This window comes from Mandrillus leucophaeus, unplaced genomic scaffold, assembly GCF_000951045.1.
Source record: "Mandrillus leucophaeus isolate KB7577 unplaced genomic scaffold, Mleu.le_1.0 Scaffold1745, whole genome shotgun sequence".
Lineage (NCBI taxonomy): Eukaryota > Metazoa > Chordata > Mammalia > Primates > Cercopithecidae > Mandrillus > Mandrillus leucophaeus.
In genome coordinates, this window is record NW_012101749.1 from 23869 (window position 1) to 42352 (window position 18484).

Sequence of the window (18484 nt, forward strand, 5' to 3'; positions counted from 1 at the left end):
GCCTCGCCCTGCTTCAGCTCTGGCTGGTTGCTGGTCGGGCTGCAGCAGCTGACCAGCACCGATCGTCCGGCACTCCCCAGTGAGATGAACCCAGTACCTCAGTTGAAAATGCAGAAATCACCAGTCTTCTGTGTCGCTCGCGCTGGGAGTTGGAGACTGGAGCTGTTCCTATTCGGCCATCTTGCTCTGCCCCCCCATCTCAACTTTTCTAATCCAACATGTACCACTGTACTTTAAAGAAGCAAATAGTGTTCATGTCAGTGGGACTGGTCCCTATTAAGGGAATGTTGGCAATAATATATGCAGTCTAAAATAATTTGTTGGAAGCCTGGGCAATATAGTGAGACACTGTCTCTACAAAAAATAAAAAAAATTAGCTGCGTGTGGTGTTGCACACCAGTAGTCCCAGCTATTTGAGAGGCTTAGGCAGAGGATCACTTGAGCCCAGAAGTTTGAGATTGCAGTGAGCAACTAATGGAGCAATAAGAAAACAAAAGAAAGCCATTATACCATATGTGTGGCCATTGAAGCCATCTACCTTAAGGGTCCAGGGCCAAGACTGGGGAACGATGGAGAAAGAGCAATATAGAAAAGTTAGCTGCTTAAATTATCATCCTTCCTTTTAAGTAATGAGTACCAGCAATCAGTATGCATAGTGATTTCATTCCTCAATAATACAATGATGTCCATATCTATCTTATTTCTACCTACTCCTATTCTTGAGCATGCTTACATTTTTATCTTTAATCAAACCAGGCCCAATGCAATTGTTTCTGTTGCATTTTCCTATTGGCTTCTGATTATATTTTCATATGGGCACATTTTTCCATTTGCCTGATAATTTTGACCAAATCTGGACACTCATTTTTCTTCATTTCTTCTCTTATTCACTACATCTATTTTGCATCTTCCTACCCTGGCAGGAAAAGATTGCTCAAATGCGATGGGAACTGATGATGAAGACAAAAGAACACACCAGAAAGCTTTATCAGATGAATGATTTGTGTATTGAAAAGAAGAAACTTGATTCTCGGTTGAATACACTACAGAATCAGCAGGTATGTTCTTTTTCTTCAGACCCTTTTTCAGAATTGAGGAAGCTCTGTTAAAGGTAGCTATTCACAAGAATGTTAAGTACTGGCATTTAAACAAACCTTGCTTGATCTTGGACCACTTCCAGACCATCTGCATCCCTCAGGACACTGAGTTGGTGTTAGCCACATTACAGTGGGCCTGAGGGACTAGCTTTATTGAATGCCTCTTGGGTGCCATGAACTCATATACGTACTAATCAATAGAATTGCCTTGGTCCTGGAGACGTGTAAGGTTACTTAGGTATAAATAATGCCACCATTATATTCCCTGAATTTGGTGTCAAACATCTATTTCCAATATCTGCTTATTTCATTTGACTTGAAGTGGGCATCTCGAATGGTGAAATCTACCTGGTTTATCTTATTAAAATGCTTGTTACTTTGTGTGGGTTTCAACTTGCTATTATATAATATTTAGCCAGCCTAACGTTATACTTAATACATTGTGTGTGGTGGATAATACTTAATAAATATTTACCCAATCCAAGTCTTGCCCTCTACGAACCTAACACGTGTATAGCATATTCTAAACTCGATGTTATATACTTAACAATATTACCTGCAAAAGGCCAGTTGTTTCTCCTGGTCTTCTTTGCTTTATATTTTCTTTCAGCACCCTGGAAATGGTCTAAGCTAGGTGTTCTAACAGTTTGGTCCTCTGAAGAGGAGCATCAGCATCACCTGGGAACTTGTTTGAAATGCAGGTGCTAAGGCCCCAACCCAGTTGTACTGGTTCAGAAGCCCTAGGAGAGGGACCCAGCAGTCTGCATGAACCAGCCTTCCCGGCGATTCTGAGGCACACTAGAGTTTAAGAATCATTGGTCTAAACAAAAGTCCCAAAGTAAGAAATAATGCTGTTTATTCCATGAAAAGTGAATTAGGAAGATTAGGAAGGCTTATAATTGAAGATTAGATGTGAAAGAAGACTAGAATTTGAATGTTGAGGGGTCTTTTTCCACTGAAGAACTTTTGAGTGAAGGATCAAGGCAGTGTTTGAGAAGGTTAATACCTAACCCAAATCTTCACAGATTGAGCAGTCAGTCAACATGTGTTGAGCTGATGTGCTTTGATCAGTCCAGATACGTTGGAGAGGAAACAGCTTAGAGGCAGGAGATCAGTTGAATGGGAGAGGAAGTTACTAGTATCTGTCTCTTTACACAGTATATCTTTACATGTATTGCCTCTTCACATAGGATATCTCATTTAATCCTCAAAACACTACTTTCTAAAGCTCCGAGGAGCTCAGTAACTGCTGAAGCTCTCAGGGCTAATGCATGGTGAAGTTAGTTTTGAAATTCGGGTTTGTCTGCCTCCAACGCTGACTCCATTGCTTCTTACAATGATGTAGGCGTGAATTGGGATATAGCTGGTGACAGCAAAAATGTGTCAAATGTCAAAAGTCATTTCAAAGTAAGAATAGCCAAAATTTGATTGAGTCTGGTGAGGAGAAGGGGGGAAAGTGAGGTGACTTCAAAATAACCCACTGGAGTGACTCGGCATGAGTTGGTATATGAGGCATGCTTTTAGCTACAAGTAACCAAAAGCCCTACTAAGAGTACCTTAAACAAATAGGAGTCATTTTTCTCACTTGACAAGAAGTCTAGAGGAAGATGACTACAGGCTTTGGTTTTGTAGGTCATGATGCCAGAGCCCGTATCTCTGTGATTTCCCAAAGTTTCCGTCAAAGTCACACAGCAGCTGCTTCAGCTCCCATGTTTCACATCCATGCACCAGCCTCTTCTGTCCCTTTTATTAAGGAGCAAAAGTTTCAGATTATATCCACTTAGCTCTCTCTAGCTGGAAGAGAAAATGGGTAAGGTTAGTGTTTAGCTTTCATGGCCTCTAGAATAAAAGTGAGCAAGGGAAAAGAGACAGAGGGTGCTGGGTAACCCTTACTTACTATGAAGGTCTGCTATAGTACATAGGAGTAATGGAAAAAGTATGGACTTTTAGCATCAGGCAACCTGATTCTAACCCTGCTTCCAGCTTGACTTGGCCAGTTAATGACTCCCTGAATCTCAGTGTCCTTATCTGTAAAACTGGAATGATACCACCCAGTTCAGAGTCGTTTTGGGGATTAGATAAGAGAGCATATGCAAAGCACTTTGCACAGAGTGGGCATCACACCAGTATTATGTGTTTCTTTTCACAGATGTATTCATGCATTCTAATGCTATTGAGCATCTGCTTATGTAGAAAGCACTAGGGCAGGTATTGGCAGAGTGGTGAGACTTAGTCATATGGGGCCCTGTTTCTAAAAGACAGCATCTAGCAAGAAAGATAGGTATCAAACAAGCACTTTGGTCATGCCATATTAAGTTGCCATTCTTTTAGATTTAAAAAATGGTCAAATATCATAAATATTATATGGTTCAGAATGAACCATATAATATTCAATAAATTATAGTGATATATATGTATAATGGATGTTTCAATAAAACAGAAAGCAGGAAATCCTAACCTAGTCCATGGGGCAAAGAAGGCCTCCCTGAAAGTGATGTGTGAAACATGAGTAGGATTCAGCGGGACAGGGAAATAACTCAGATGAGGAAACAGAAGATTTCATTCTGGGAACCGAAATACGGGCTGTACAGAAAAAGGAAGACATACTCTGTCTTTTATTATTCCAGTGATGAGCTCTCCAGGTAATGAATGACTGATAGCTAGCTTAAAGTATACTCATCCAAAGAGGATTTGCACTTGAAGAGTTGTTCATTAGTCCAAAGGCACACATTTCTAATGGTGGGATTTTAGCAGAGGAATTGAAGCCTCCTAAGATTAAGGAGCAGTGGCTGTTTAGGGTGACTGTCAGGCCAGCACTCATCACAGATACGCAGTATAAAGGCATGGAGTTTTTCACATGCCAAATGATGCTTCAACAGGGAGCTGTTTTCTTTCAACAGGGCAATGCCTTCCAGAGCCTTCGGGAAGCAGATGTTGTGGCAAGAGAGGAGGTCACTGAATTGATCCAACTCCAGGCGGCAAGGATTTCAGCCTTAAAGGAGGAGATTGCTCTTTTGCGTAGGAAAGGTGGTCTTATCCTCCCCCCCATTCGGTCTCCACAAGAGAAAGAGATGCAGCCCGCGGACCTTTGAGTTTGCTGTTTTCGCAAACCCATGCAAGATTTCTGACATAACTCACCTGAAGTTCTGTCTCCTCGTCACCTCCAACAATCTTATTACTTTAAAGTTAACTTGTTTGAAAGTCTAAAACCAGATCTAGTCACGTAGCTTTAAGAATCTCTCTACAATTTGGTTATCTTAGAACCGAATGCAGCACCCAACCTCTGTTATGAAACTGAATAATTTTAGATGTTTTGAACCTACTAGATTGAATATGAAGTCTCAGAAGGCTGTTTCATGATTGCTGTAAATCATCTGTAATATATTTTGTTTTAGGAAAATTCGATTTGGGGGTATGCTGAATTTTTAGCCATTGGCAAGAAAAACTATCATTCAGCAATTCGTGAGAAAACTTTGTTTTCTTGATCCTTAGAAAATAAACTTAGATGTCATTAAGTGTTCTCTGAGAGGATGCAGGAGAAAAAGACATTTTGCCAACTGTATCTTAGAGCAGAATTGCAACTTTCAGTTTTGGCATTGTTGACTTCATAAAGCAGTTATTTGAGGGCTCGGGAGTCAGGAAATACAAACAGATATGGCAGAGCAGTTTGCTTTGGGTTGGCAGAAAGCAGGAAAATAACCAGCCTTCTTGGATAGCCCAGTTTTTGTAGACTCCTCAGTTCTGAGTGGACCAGAGGGGTGTGCTTAATAAAACAGTCAATAAGGAGGCTTTTCTCTAAAGATTTCTGCAACTCCATCAGAATTCTAAGTTTTCCCCATAGTTTCTCATGTCCTCTGCCATTTTCTTCAGGTTTTACTTGGGCCATTTGCTGGTTTTGATATAGACGAGGAGACAATGAAATAGATTTACCTTAGAGATCATCTTTCACAATCACTTTTGATTATGCATAACATTTGAAACTAATTTAAGAGGATCCTTTTGGTTTGGGGGTAAGTGCTCATTGAAGCTCATGGCTGTAACCACTGAAGGATAATCTCACTGACATTTAGAATCCTGTTAGTAACAGAGCATAGCTCTTTAGATTAAGACCTTTGTATTAATGAGTGACTCCATTGAGGCTGTTCCAGGATAAGCTGGTCACCGAGAAGGGTGGGTGAAGAAGGGAACATTGCATAAATATAGAAGGGAACTCAGCAATGCCAAGTCTTCCTCACCTGTGATTAACCTGCTAATCTGCCCCCCAAAATTAGATACAGGACTTGCTTTCTTTGTACATCAGAATATTCTTAGAGGTGGCAACTTGGCCTATTTTCTTCCTAAGATTCCTTCATATTCCTATTTAAGAGGTCAGAATACCTTATTGTTTTCACTTGTCACCATTAATTTCTGATGTAGTCACTTCTCTACTGGAGAGCACCCACTTATTTTTAAAAAATCACTTTCTTTGTTGTATATCCTAAACCATATGTGCCTTTTGAGTATTTTTAAAAATATGCAAGTCATAGCCCTGAATGTCTTATTTATTGTGGTAAAAAATTACCCCAAACTTAGCTTGAAACAACAAACTTATGATCTGACCCAGGAGTGAGAGGGTTTCTGAGGTCCAGGAATCTGGGGACAGCTTGGCCGGGTGTTCTGGCTCAGGGTCTCTCGTGGAGTTGCAGTCACACTAGGAGCTGGGGCTGCAGCCATCTGAAGCTTGGCTGGAGCTGGAGGGGCTACTAACAAATTCACTCCCTTGGCCATTAGGCAGGGCTTCAGTTCCTTGCCATGTGGGCCTCTCCATAGGGCTTCTCAGGACATGACTTCTCCCAGAGCAAGTGATCCAAGAGTGAGGGAGAGAGCAAGAGAGAATGACGCACACAAGAGCCACAGTCTTTTACAGCCCAAACCCAGAAGTGACATACCGTCACTATTGTCATATGGGTCACAGGCTGACCCTATGTGATGTGGGAGGGGGCTGAACAGGGTGTAAATGTCAGGTGAGGGTTACGGGGGCCTTCGTAGGGGCTGGCGGCTGCAAGCAGCAGCTACCTAGAGAGAGTGGCTGGTCTCTGAGAAAGGTCTAGAGGCGATACCATCCCCTTGGTAAGAGAATCAGGAGAAGTTATGTTATCTTCCTGGGCCTCATTACCTGACAAATGAAGGACTGGTAGAATGGATTCCTTCCCATTCTGAAATTCTGATTCTGATTGCAGCAAGAGTGAACCTAGAGTCTATGGAAGAGCCACGTCAGGATTTGCTGCGCATTTCAACTGAGAGGAAAACTAATCGGGATAATTATTCCCAAACTGAGCTAGACTAAATCACTAGTTAATTCTGCAATATTCAGGGCTTCATTCCGCATGTTTGCGGAATTGACAAGACAGTTAACACTCAATTACTTTATTTTGAATTGGACAAAATACGTTGATAGCTTTAGGTTCATTTCAACTTGATTCCAGGCTTAGTCTTAAATCTGTAGTTAAGTTAGAGCACCTGAATCTTTGGGAAGTTAAGCTTCAAACCCAAGTAGACCAGCAAGGTGTGGCATGGGTGGGTGGCTGGGAAGCTGTCCTGCTCCTGGCACACTTTCCTGCCTCCTGCTGTGCTCCCAGAGGAGCAGCCTCACCTCTGAGGGTGAGGCCAAAAATCAGCCTACACTGAGTTACTTGTGGGTCAATTGTTCATATAACTTGGCTATTCTGAACTCTCATCCATAGTATTGCCAATGATCAATCTCAGCATTAGAAGAAACAGAAACCGCAGAGTCCAGCCCCTCTGTCACAACTTCAGAGTAAAGGAGTTGCTCATGCCTGCCAGCCAGCCTGTCCTACCACAGCGGGCTCCCCACTTAGGGAGGTCTGTGAGCCATGCGCTAAACATTTCTTTAGAGCTAAAACCATTGCGTGCTATGATTCCAGTGCTGTGCAGAAAGCAGATGTTTCACATATCACTTCAGAAAAGCTCACCAAAATTCATTTTTCAACTACCTTAGATCAAGGAGAAAAAAACAAAGGAAAAAACGTAAAAAACCAGTGTGGCTAGAAGGTGAGTTACAGCTCAGATTGGGAGGCCTCTGGATAGCAAAGCAATGACTGAGAGCCTTAGCTCCGCCCACTCCAGAAGTGAGCTCTGGGCCGTGATGCCAGGTTGTCTGAAATCACAGTATCTTATTTTTTCTCTTCTCTTCCCTGCTCTGCTTCTCATTTCCTATCATTTACCTGTTCCTTACAGTCCTTCTTTTTAAAAAATATTTTTAAAATATTGCTTTCCTGAAAACCACGCTGCATTTCCACAAGAAGTTCTCTCTGACGTTGAGCTGTTGATGGAAAAAGGATGTAGAAGTCTGAGGAATAGCAGGTGCTATACTTATTTTGGCCAGCAGAGGATGCACTTGCCCTAAACAGTCAGAGTGACTCAATGCCCCAGGCTTCCCTAGGACCCTGTTTATCGAATTCTTCGGGTTTAGAAGCCAGGGTCTGGCCCCCACTTAATGAGATTGTCTCAAGTGGCATTTCATCTGTAACTCAATTTTACTGAAATCTAGAAAATACAGCCCCCCCCGCACCCTCTCCAGCCCCAAAACTCAAATGTGTAGTAAGGTTTTCATTTGCAAGCATCAGTCTCCATCTAGTTCCACTTCCACATACTAAAGATTTTAAAATTTCAATTAAAAAAAGAAGCTATGGTTGATCCTTTGGTTGGACAACAGTATGTAAATGTTGATTTTAAACTAGTGAGTCAACTACTCTGGCAATGTTGGTGTATCTTTGGAAAGAAGGGAAGTCACCAAGTGAATTTATCACGCACCGTATGTCCATGTGTGGCACAGCACTTAGCTATCGTATTTTGGAGAAAATACTTGGTCTTCAACACACACCTATATAAAAAAGATTAGTTTTATTTCTTCAATATGACCTAAACTTCATCTCAAGTCCAGTTGGTAAGAGAACTGTGAATCTGTTTTTCCTGGTCTGCTGTACAACGGTTCCCTTGTGGACGAGACAGTAATGTGTTCTGTATGAATCCAAGCACAACTGACATTCACTGTTTTAAAAAACAAAAAAGAGAAACCTTTGCTACCTTTTCTAGATCTCATTTCTGAAGGACCTGAAAATATTTTAAGTGGGTATCTTCTTCAAATACTCAGAGACTGAATTCTAAGATCTAAAGAAAATGCTGACTCACACATGACTCAGTTGAAGGTTACAGGGAAGACTAAACATTTATTTAGAAGTTACAGTGTTTGTTTTTACAGAGATATGTTGCCACAGATTATTGATTCTGGAAGGTTTTTTAATGCTCATAGTGCTGTACACATCTTGGTCTGTTCTCATGGGCATTGTAGGAAAATGTTTCCAGTAGCACCGGATCCAGCCATCTGTGTGGGTGTCTCCAGGCTGTGATACCGTGACCCTTGCTTTTCAACCTCGTGGTTGTGAGGAACCATGTGCCTGGGATCCTTCCTCTTGCCAGCTTATCTGTGGGCCTCCAGCAGCCTCGTCTGCCATTGCAGAGGCCCCAGGTTAGGAGTCTGTCCCGTGCCAGCCTGTGCGGTGCTTTCCTGGGGGACTCCTTTTAGGTGGCGGCTTCTTTCTTTTCCCTCTCCAACCTCAACAGGTAGGATTCCTTATGTCTCTCCAGAATTATAAAACATATACATTATTTACAAGTGCATAAATATATAAATATGGCTATAATAGAAAAATAAATACCAATTTTCTCTGTCTCTTCTTTAAAAAAAAATATATATATATATATAGTCTTTCTGGGATATTGGATTTTGCCTAAATTGTGGGAAGTGGTGTTTCAAAAGACACACACACCGGTGGCCCCGGGGAGAGCTGCATTCCAGGTTCCTGTCCTACGTAGGCCCCTGTGGGGTGCTGGGGACACCAGTCTCCTCCACCCACTTGGCAGGAGTCAGGACTGTCCACCTCTTCAACTGGTACAAGGCCCAAGCAGCATGGGGGCCCTGAGGGAAGAAAGAGTAGGAACCATTAAAATCCAGACTGACCGAGGAGCCAACACCCAGTGGCACTGGGCCAATCTCTATCTGTGGTGGAGGTGGTTACACTGGCTCTGGAAAGGACAGAAACCACCGAGACAAGGGCACTTCGGTTTCCTCCGAGGTCTCTCATCGAAACAGGGAGGGCCACTTGCACCCATTTCCCACTCATGCTGGGACCGCAGAGACTCCAGCACTGAGCCCACACCACAGGAGCAGATGAAGTCAGTGGAGCCCGTGAAACGCAGAAGGAAGTCCTGCTCTGTGTTTAGGCTGCTAGTCCACCCTTTGCTATGGCTTCTGGTTACAACTATCCCACTCACAATCCAGTGCCCCCGGACTGTCACGGTCCAGTTTAAATGATGCTGGGTCGAGCTTTAGGACCCAGCATCTTTTAAATTTAATCTCCTAGAGACAGGGTCCAGGATCTGCCTATACACGGGCATGCACACAGAGAAGCTAAGAAACAGTGGATACTTGGTGAGGGCACCAAGTATCCACTGATTTCCAAGGAGACTAGCATGGAGGGAGACAATGGGATGGGCTTAGTGCGAATGGCCCCAAACTCCTTGGAGAAAAAGTTCTGTGGAAGTACAAAGAGTTATGATGATGATGTTTATAAGAATTTGGCTCCTTAATGATTGAGGCAACCTTATTCCTTAATTAAGAGACAAGCCTCAACAAAGCAAGGCATTTCAGAATGATTAGAGAATGCCTCTTAGTGTGATGAGCGGCAAATGGTATTTGTGAATGGCCTTGAAATGCAGAGACCAAAAAGGGTTTTTTCCTCTGACATGGAGAAATGGCCTTTTTCTCAGAGGCTGAGGATCGCAGCTTATCGCGCTGGAGTAGAACCCACCTGAACATCCCACAGACCTACTGGGCCTTCAGCAGTGAAGGACAGTGGCCAGCCACCCTCGATGCCCCATCCCTCCCACATCAATGCTGTGGCTGGCTCCTTACCAAGCCCCACCTTTGCAGACCGTTACTACTGGCTTGTGGATGCCTAGCTCATGTCACCCCCAGCCTGTTCCATTTCCCTGCCCTGCTCCTGCCACCAACCTGAGTGAAATGGAGGATCCCACATTGCTTCTAGGACGGGACTGTCGGGGGCTCTCCTCACCCCTGACTGGACAGCAGCAGGCTGCTCCCGGCGTTGGCAGCAGTCGTGGTGGGGCTGCAGCAGCTGGTGAGTGGAGTCATCGGGCAGGGTGTATAAGAAAGAGCCCTCGTCCGGGCTAGACTCGGGATCCCTGCAGTGCACAAGCCCAGATGGGGAGGTGGGGCCGGGCAGGGTGGGCCTGTCGCCCCACCCCCTGCTGGCTGTCTCCCTGTCTGAGGGCATCAGAGCTGGTGAGAGCTCAGATGGGGCAAAGACTGCTTTCCCCTTTGAACATCAAGAGGTACCACACCATCATTTTCACTCATCATTCTAGTCCATTTCCATTTTATTCCATGTGGGAGGATGTGAGGTCAGGTGTCCAGGGGCCCATGGGCAAAGTCAGTTGTGGTGAGTGCTTCTGATCTGCCTAGTGAGGGAGGATTCCGAGATGCCAACCCATGCCCCCAGGCAGAAAGGGCACCGCAACTGCAAATGAAACAACTGCCTATTAGGGCAACGGCTCAGAGGGGCATGATTGTCAGTTCCGGGGACCCCTGAGTACAGCACTACTGCTTGGCTCTCAGTGACTGGCCTTGGATTTGAGGAGCTAAAGGGAAAGTGAGGCTGTGGGGCTTGGGAGTAAAAGGGGAGAAGCCTGGTTACCTGGTGATCTGGTGACTTTGGGGGTCATATCCATTGCCAAGATGGGTCTGCCTCAGCAGGCGGCTGGTGTCATTCTGCTGCTCAAAAGGAAGAGTAATGAGATGGCCACGCCAGGGAGTCCAGGTAACTTTCCAGTGTTCACTGATCAACAGGAGCATCTGCTCCTGACTAAAGAAAGCCTGGCCCAGCAGCCTGGGCTGAGACCCTAGGAGGGAGGAGGTCCCCCAAGGCAGCCCAGTCACTCCCTCCTGGGTGTCCCATACCTGCCATCCACACCCAAGAGTGCACTACCTGCTGAAGCTCGCCTGGGCAGTGCTGCTGCGGCTTCATGCCCGGGTAGCCCACTGCAGCCGCGGGGCAGCCCCTATTCATGTGGATCCCATTAGCACAGGCCCGTCCACTGATGCCACTGAGGTAGCGCTGTCCGCTGGTCTGGTGGCCTGGGAGTCCTCCCAATGGCACCATAGTATATGGGCAGGAGGAAGGTGGAAGGGCACTTCGAGGAAAACCCAGGTCTGTTGTATGTTCTAGAAGGATAGAAAAACAAAGGTGTGCTAAGGCCAAGGGACCCTGGGACGGGCTGGACAAGCCGTCAGGAGCTCCTGGCCACAGAGGGTCGAAGGATGTAGGCAGAGGGTTGACGGTGCCCAGGAGATGGAGAACATTTTCTCTTAGAGTCTCCTTCGTGTGCCCACTTCTACCTGACACCTAGACTCTTCTGCCGGGAGAAGGGTGGGGAGATACAGGGTCCAGGGCTTGGGGGCAGGAAGTGGCGAGTGAAAAGCAGCAGCAATGTTTAGAGGAGGCAGGCTGACCAGATGTCCTGCCATCTGAAGCAGAAACTAGTGACTGAAAGATTGCAGGATAGAGGGGAAAGCTGAAGGCAGCTCCGCACGCAGCGAACAGGCAGGATGGACTCTAAGTAGGAACATGCGGTGAGAGGAGCAGCTTCGGACACTTAAGAAGATAGCACTGCATAGGTCCCGAGCTCCAAAGGTGCAGAGAAGACAGCCCAACTTCCCCTCCTTCCTCCTCCCCAAGCCGAGGTCTGTTAGCTGCGGGGAGGGGTCCAGTCGTCGGGTATTCTTTGACCTCAGAGACCTTCAGAGACCTTCGGGGGACTCGGGCTTGAGCTTTCTGTGGACGCAGACCTAGGCACAGGCCTCCGTAGTGGAGCCCCCATTTCCCGCCCAGGCTCCTCCCACTGAAAGCGTCACTCACTCACTTTGCTGAGACCAGGCCCTCCACAAGCAGAAGGGGATGAAGGTGACGATGATGAGAACGATGGAGCCCAGGACGACCCCGACAATCAGATAGGGCAGGTCACTGGAGCGAGCCACCATGGCCCCAGTGCCCACCGGCCGCTCTATGGTTTCAGGAGGGGGCGGCTGTGGTGGGGCCAGAGTTGGGGGTGGCAGTCGACCAGGCTGGCCAGAAGACTTCCGAGCTGTATTGTGGACAAAACTCACTTCAGCATATGTTTCCTTGATATTTCCTTCACAACAAATAGAAAAAAAAAATACCCCCATTCCATGGGTGTGGGAAGTGGGGTCAAACTCACTAGATTGGGCCTCAAAATCTCTTATTTGAATGGCGTCCACACTCAGCATGAAACTGGCATCTAATGTGAAATCTGGTGGCGTGGCGGAGACCTGACCCTTGCATTTCAAAGCAGAGCCTGAGATGCCTGTGAGCCATGCACCAGAGCTGGACCAGGTACTTCCAGCAGAAGTGGTGTAGTGCTTTTGGGAAGAGCTGGTGAACTTTTGGAAGAAAATATTTAAAATGCAGGAAGCCAGAACAAGAATTGGGAATGGAAGAATTTACCCACACCCAAGAGTGTGCAGCCTGCTGGTGGACTGAGACACGAAGTACTACGTATGAGCATGGATCACAGCAGGGGGACGGGTGTTCTGGGACTCACGAGGACACACGGTACATGTGAGATGCCAATTCAGAGGTGGAGTCGAGGCCATCAGCTCCTCACTTCAGCTTTGCTGAGTATTAGGAGGTGCAGCTGACCCTGCTGGCCCTCGTGGCCGTCTTCTCCCCCGGCTTTCAGACTCTGTCCCCTGATGGTCCCCACCTCTCTGCTGCTCTGTACGCCTCTCCTTCCCTCTCTGTGCCGTCTGCCTCCGCAGACACTGGGAGGCCTTCCTGGTTCCCCTCTGTCTGTACTCTCTGTATATTCTCACCTAGTCCCATGACTTCCACCTATATCCTAAAGACCCCCAAATGAATCTCCCCACCTGGACCCCCTGCCTGGGGCAGGAGCCCTGCTTCTTATCAGACACTTCATTTCAATGTCTCCAAAGAGCCAAACACTCGGTAAGCCTCCAAGCGGTTCTACCTTGTTCCTTTCTCATGAAACCTGTTTCTCTTCTTGCTGTTGCCATTTCAATAAGTTTCAGTACTTCCAGCTGGAAACTCCTTTCACTGTCTCCCAGCCCTAGTGTGCAAGCAGTCCCTGGTCCCACGGACACCTCCTTACAAAAGAGACTCAAACCCGTCCCTTCTCTTTACCTTTACTTTAGAGCCCCAGTTCTCAACCCTCAGCCCATTCCCTGCAGTCACCCCAGTGACCCATCTCAACAGACAAATCCACTGACAGTCCTCCCCCACCTCACAGCCTCGCGTGGCCCCCGCTGTCCCTGGCTGCACCGGCTCATCTCACAGTATCCTCAGTGGCCTCTTTCCTGGGCATTCACTCCTATAACCTCCTTCCCAGTACCTGACACTCCAACCATCTGGCGCTATGTCCAGCCTTGCCCCCAGGCCACTCTCTCCTCATCCTGGCCTGAGATTCAGTCTTCCAGCAGACCAGTGTGAAGGCTTTATGAAGCCGCCTCCTCCCTCTGGGCACTCCCTGCACCAGGTGATCCAGGATTCTGGGCTGTGCATGTATCCGCCCTCCCTCCAGTGTGCATGACGGAAGAGGGCAGGGAGGGACACAGAGGCCTCAGGGAGGATCTGCTGAATGACTGAAAGCCAGTGAAGCAGAAGAGAGAATGCTGTTGCCTTGATGAGAGGAAAATGTGTTGTTCTGTCCCTATTCCTATTCCTTTGTGATCCTCTCTTGATTATGTTCTTTGCAATACAACTGCTTTATCTCACTCTCAGTACCTGCAAAATGGAGATAATGCTATCTCCCCATCTGACCAATGTGCAAATATTAACAAGTTATTATGTGACTACGTTTAACATGTTTTAAGTGCAATAGAAAGGGTCTGGTCTTGTAGTTAAGATAATCCCAGCCCAAAGCGTGCTCTACCCCTAACTGGCTGCACGGTCTTGGCTAAAGTATGCAGCTTCCTCATGCCCACTTCCTTTCCCATCTCATGGGATTGTAGTTCAGTTAAATAAACCAACCCATGGAAGCACCAAATATCACTGCTGGAATAAAGTATTTATAGGAAGTTCCCAACTTAAGAATGAGGTGTATCCCCTGATTTCATGGATGAGTTAATTACCAAGTTCCTTGAAGGTGTCGTGATAGCCTATTTAGTATTAGGCACAGACAAATGAGTAGAGAGTGAAACATGACCAAGTCTGAGGTTATGTGGAAAACAGTCTTCCTGGAAAAGAGACCCAGCACCGCACAGGGAATGGTGACTTTGCCTTCCCTTGCTGGGACACCAAGACAGGAGAGAGAACCCAAAGAGCTTCACCTTTGGTCTCACAGATCATCACGTTGCTGAACTCGCTCTCCCCTCCTTCATTGAAGCACTGCATCTTAATGTCGTAGGAGGTCTCTGGCTGCAGGTGGCTGATGGAGTGCCAGTACCTGTCCCCTGGGAAAGAGAGTCAGAGAATGGTGCATGGCAATGTGCACATGGTTTTTCTTGATCCCAATCTCATAGTCAGACTCAGCTGGGGCAGTGTGTGGGGAAGGATGCCACTGACTGGCACAGGGGTGGCGTATGGAGGAACGCTGGAGGAAATGTTCTAGGTGTCCACCTATGTTGTCCCATCATCATGTGGATTCATGAAGTTGATAGCTTCAAGGGTATTATGAATGAGTCAATGACATGGAGCTCAGAGCTTTGTGTCACACCAGACGCAGGTTTATGCTTCGCCAGATTTCACCAACACCTTGTCCCCCATCCCAGCGGAGGAAATTATAGCACACAGAAGCTATAAACACAGAATTGTGTCTCACCTTCCACCATATCCTTCTTGTAGTCACTATCATTGTCACTGTCTGTGGGTCGATAATAGATATAGAAGCCATGGATTGGGGTGTTGTTGTTACTTGCTGGGATGTACTATAGGGAATGGAGAAGAAACAAGTTGACAATGAGCAGAGAAAACATCATCAAAGCAAAACCACTGGTGTATGAAGCTTCCACCCCAGTCCAGAGTCTGAATTTCACTTGGGGCCCCGGCAAAGATTTCTAATGATATCTCTGAGGTTCTCTGAAAAATGTTGTGAAGATCACTCATTATTTCATTTAGCCTAGACGTCCCTAAGCTTTTGAAGAGAAGAAACAAATTGCCATTTCTCCAAAGACTTCAATTGCTTCTGATCTCCCTGGACATGTGAGGGGCCCCTGCGGCTGAGAAGGGGCCCTGAACAATTGTGTTGGGATCCCCTGTGGTATCAGGGGAAGCGCAGGAAGGAGGGAGAGGTCTACCAGGTCAAGGCACCAGAATCAACAGGAGACCACTAGAGCAGCTCCAGCCACTAAGAGCCTTCCAAATTCCACTGATGAAGCTTTCAGGTGCCCTGTTTGGGGGAGTCTCATCCCCAGGCTCACAGGGAAGGGCGTTTAGGGGAGGCCGTCTTCTGCTGCAGTCCACGGCCAGGCCCGCTTACCATCCACTTGAGCATGATGGTGGTCTCATTGACCGCGTCCGTGAAGGTGATGTAGGGACCTGCCACGGGCCTCTCGTACACGCGGCCGCTGTAGCCTGACACCACGTAGGGCCGAGAGGGGGCGCTGGGCTCGCTCTCCCCTAGCATGTTCAGAGCCCGGACTCGAAACTTGTAGGAGGTGCCTGGTGAGAGGGACACTCACTGAACTCAGGAGCTGGGAAACACCTTCTGATTCTCCCATGGCCTTTCAAGGCCCAGGACCTGGAGGGTCTTCTGGGCAGCCCTTCCCCAAAGCAAGTTCTCAAAGGCCTCACAAGAACACCCGCCATTTTCAGAGCCAGGCTGCGGGGGAGATGGCTCTAGATGCTCTTCTGGAGGGAGGCGGAAGGCTTGTAGGACTGTGGTAAACACCACAGACAGCAACACGGAGGCATGCTGGTGGGTGGGGGCCTGGGCCGAGAGAAGGGGATCCCAGGCTCGTCATCCTCCTCCAGGTGGTCAGGGGCAGCTGGGGGATCAGGCCAAGGCCACAGCATGGCCAGGCCCCTACCTTTCTCTAGGCCTGTGATCTCCACGGACAGCCGCGACGGGGGGATGGCGCTGGTGGCCAGAATCCAGTCTCCCACTTTCTTTAGCTTCTTGTACTCCACACGGAAGGACTGGATCGGGAACCCACCATTCCCACGGGGAATCCAGGTCACGTACACTGAGGTCTCGGAGGCCGTGGAGATGGTGGGCCTGTCGGGAGCTTCTGGGGCTGGGAAAGACCGCACCCAGTAAGGAAGGAAGCAGGGTGAGATGATGGCTGAATGCCCACTGGGCCTGGCCTGCTCCTGACGGGTCCACGCCTCCCCACAGCCCTCCACCCACTGGTGTTCACGTCAGACCCCCCCACGGCTGCCCGGGCTGCCCTCTCCTGGGCGAAGGCTGTGAGCTAAGACCCCTTATGCTATCCTTCTGCCAAGCCAGAGTATGGAGGCCCAAGGGCCACCGCTCTGGCCTCTGCTGCTCTCTAGATGCACCCAGTCAGCAATCCCAGCATCAATGCCAGCTTTTTATTTAAAAAGCTCCAAACTACATTTCCTCATTGTGGTTAAATGGGAGATGCCAAGAAAATGTCACAAAAACCCTGGACCTACAGAAGTAAGACCCCATTCAGAAACGGGAACAGGCCCTCTGAGGCAGTTCCAGTCCTGACTGCGTGTCCCGTCCCTGCTGCTCGGGCCTTACGGGAGAGGCGGCCGTGGTCGGGCTGGCTGCTGCTCTGGGGACTGGCTCCAGGGTCGTCTCTCTGGATCTGCTGCTCCTTGCTGGCCATGATCTCGGGTTTGGGCCGCCGTCCTGGGTGGAAATGGGTTGTAGTCAGCAAGGGAGAGAGCAGGCATTAGATCTCCCTCCCACAGAGTCCTTTTTGCCTGAGACTCTGCTGAGGGGCGTGACAAAGTGATGCAAATAAGCATCCAGGGCACTGAGGGTGTGGGCTCAGCCTCGGCCGACACTGGCTCTGTTGTGGTACTACTGCTGGCCCCTGTGTGAGAGAGGGACGAGGGGTGCCAGAGAGGCCGGCTGGCAGCTCTCCTGATGAGAGCTGGGGCCTCAGCCTAGCACACAAACCACAAGGAGGCGGTAGCTGGAAGGAAAGATGAAGTTCAAGTGAACGGATGGGGCAAGGTGAGCAGGAATTCTCACCTGGGCCACTGGAACTTGCTTAGACCCATGGAAACCCTAAGCAAGGGGCAACGGTTGACTCTCACCAGTTCGGAAGGTGACCATGGCTGTCTGGCCCTCGCCTGCACAGTTGTAAGCTGCCATCTCCACTTCATACAAGCTCCCGGGGTCGAGTCTGGTGAGGGTCAGGCGGTGCTGGTTGGCTGGAATGCCAGAGATGGTCCAATTGTCAGAGGAGTTTGTGACCTGCTGGAGAAGGAGCTGGTATAAGGACTAGCGTCTCAGCCTCGGGCTACGAGTGGGCTGTGGTTTGCAAGGAAAGCAGCGCTGAGCCCAAGAGGGCAGGAGAAGGGGAAGGACAACGGGCCAGGTTGGGGTTGGGGCGGCACAGACTCAGACTGACCCCCCCTGGCTATGGGACACCAGCCTCAGTGGGACATTCACGTCAGGCTCTCTGATCCCTCGTCTAATGATCTCATCAAAGAAACCTCAGTGGGGAAGTCAGAGAGCCTGACTGATATTGCTGAGAACTCCTCCAAAGACCTTTTCTCCCTGTATTTCAAAGAACCTCCATGTTTTGCTTTCTTTCTCCTTCTGTAGGTAAACCAAACGCAGTTCCCTCTGTTTATATTCTAATGAGACACAATGATGAGAAAGATAACGAAAGTATCAGCACCCACGAAATAGCAACATTTGCTAAGGGCTTACTCTGTGCTACACATGGAACTAAGCAGTTTATAGGCGCTACTTCCTTTTCCTCAAAATAGCCCAAGAGATTGGTGTTAATATTGTTCCCACTTCACAAATAGGGAGACTAAGGTTTAGAGAAATGAGCAGTTTGCTCAAGGCCACATGGCTAGTGAGCACCGAAACCATGACTTGACTCCAAAGAGCGTGCCCATCGTTGCGCCCTATCCTGGGAAGAAGAGTCTGGGATCCAAAGTCCTGGGTTCAAATCCTGGTTGTGTAACTCAGAGCAAGTCCCCTAACCCTCTGACCCTTCAGCTTTGCATTTCACCAACGAGGCAAATAAACTCTCTCAGGTTATTCTGAAGATTCAATGAGAGAAGTTGTATAAAGTGCCCCGCAGCGAGCTTGGTGCACAGTAGATCCCCAACAAATGCCTG

General features: G+C 47.9%; 2 protein-coding genes across 2 annotated transcripts in view; one reads left to right on the forward strand and one right to left on the reverse strand.

The window, feature by feature from the left end:
- Window positions 1–8829, forward strand: part of LOC105537564 (cilia- and flagella-associated protein 44-like) — a gene marked incomplete at its 5' end in the record, with an annotated part of 28756 nt that extends 19927 nt beyond the window's left edge. The window contains 2 exons of the mRNA XM_011977211.1: window positions 924–1058; window positions 3998–8829. Coding sequence (XP_011832601.1) covers window positions 924–1058; window positions 3998–4189 — 327 coding nt within the window. The remainder of the gene's footprint in view (window positions 1–923; window positions 1059–3997) is intronic.
- A 5-nt stretch (window positions 8830–8834) lies between these two features.
- BOC (BOC cell adhesion associated, oncogene regulated) overlaps window positions 8835–18484 on the reverse strand; it is a 75992-nt gene continuing 66342 nt past the window's right edge. The window contains exons 10-20 of the mRNA XM_011977210.1: window positions 17444–17603; window positions 16920–17030; window positions 16240–16446; window positions 15690–15871; window positions 15033–15138; window positions 14542–14664; window positions 12099–12320; window positions 11165–11400; window positions 10874–10950; window positions 10171–10361; window positions 8835–9075 (exon numbers count right to left, since the gene is read on the reverse strand). Coding sequence (XP_011832600.1) covers window positions 8888–9075; window positions 10171–10361; window positions 10874–10950; window positions 11165–11400; window positions 12099–12320; window positions 14542–14664; window positions 15033–15138; window positions 15690–15871; window positions 16240–16446; window positions 16920–17030; window positions 17444–17603 — 1803 coding nt within the window. The 3' untranslated portion in view covers window positions 8835–8887. The remainder of the gene's footprint in view (window positions 9076–10170; window positions 10362–10873; window positions 10951–11164; window positions 11401–12098; window positions 12321–14541; window positions 14665–15032; window positions 15139–15689; window positions 15872–16239; window positions 16447–16919; window positions 17031–17443; window positions 17604–18484) is intronic.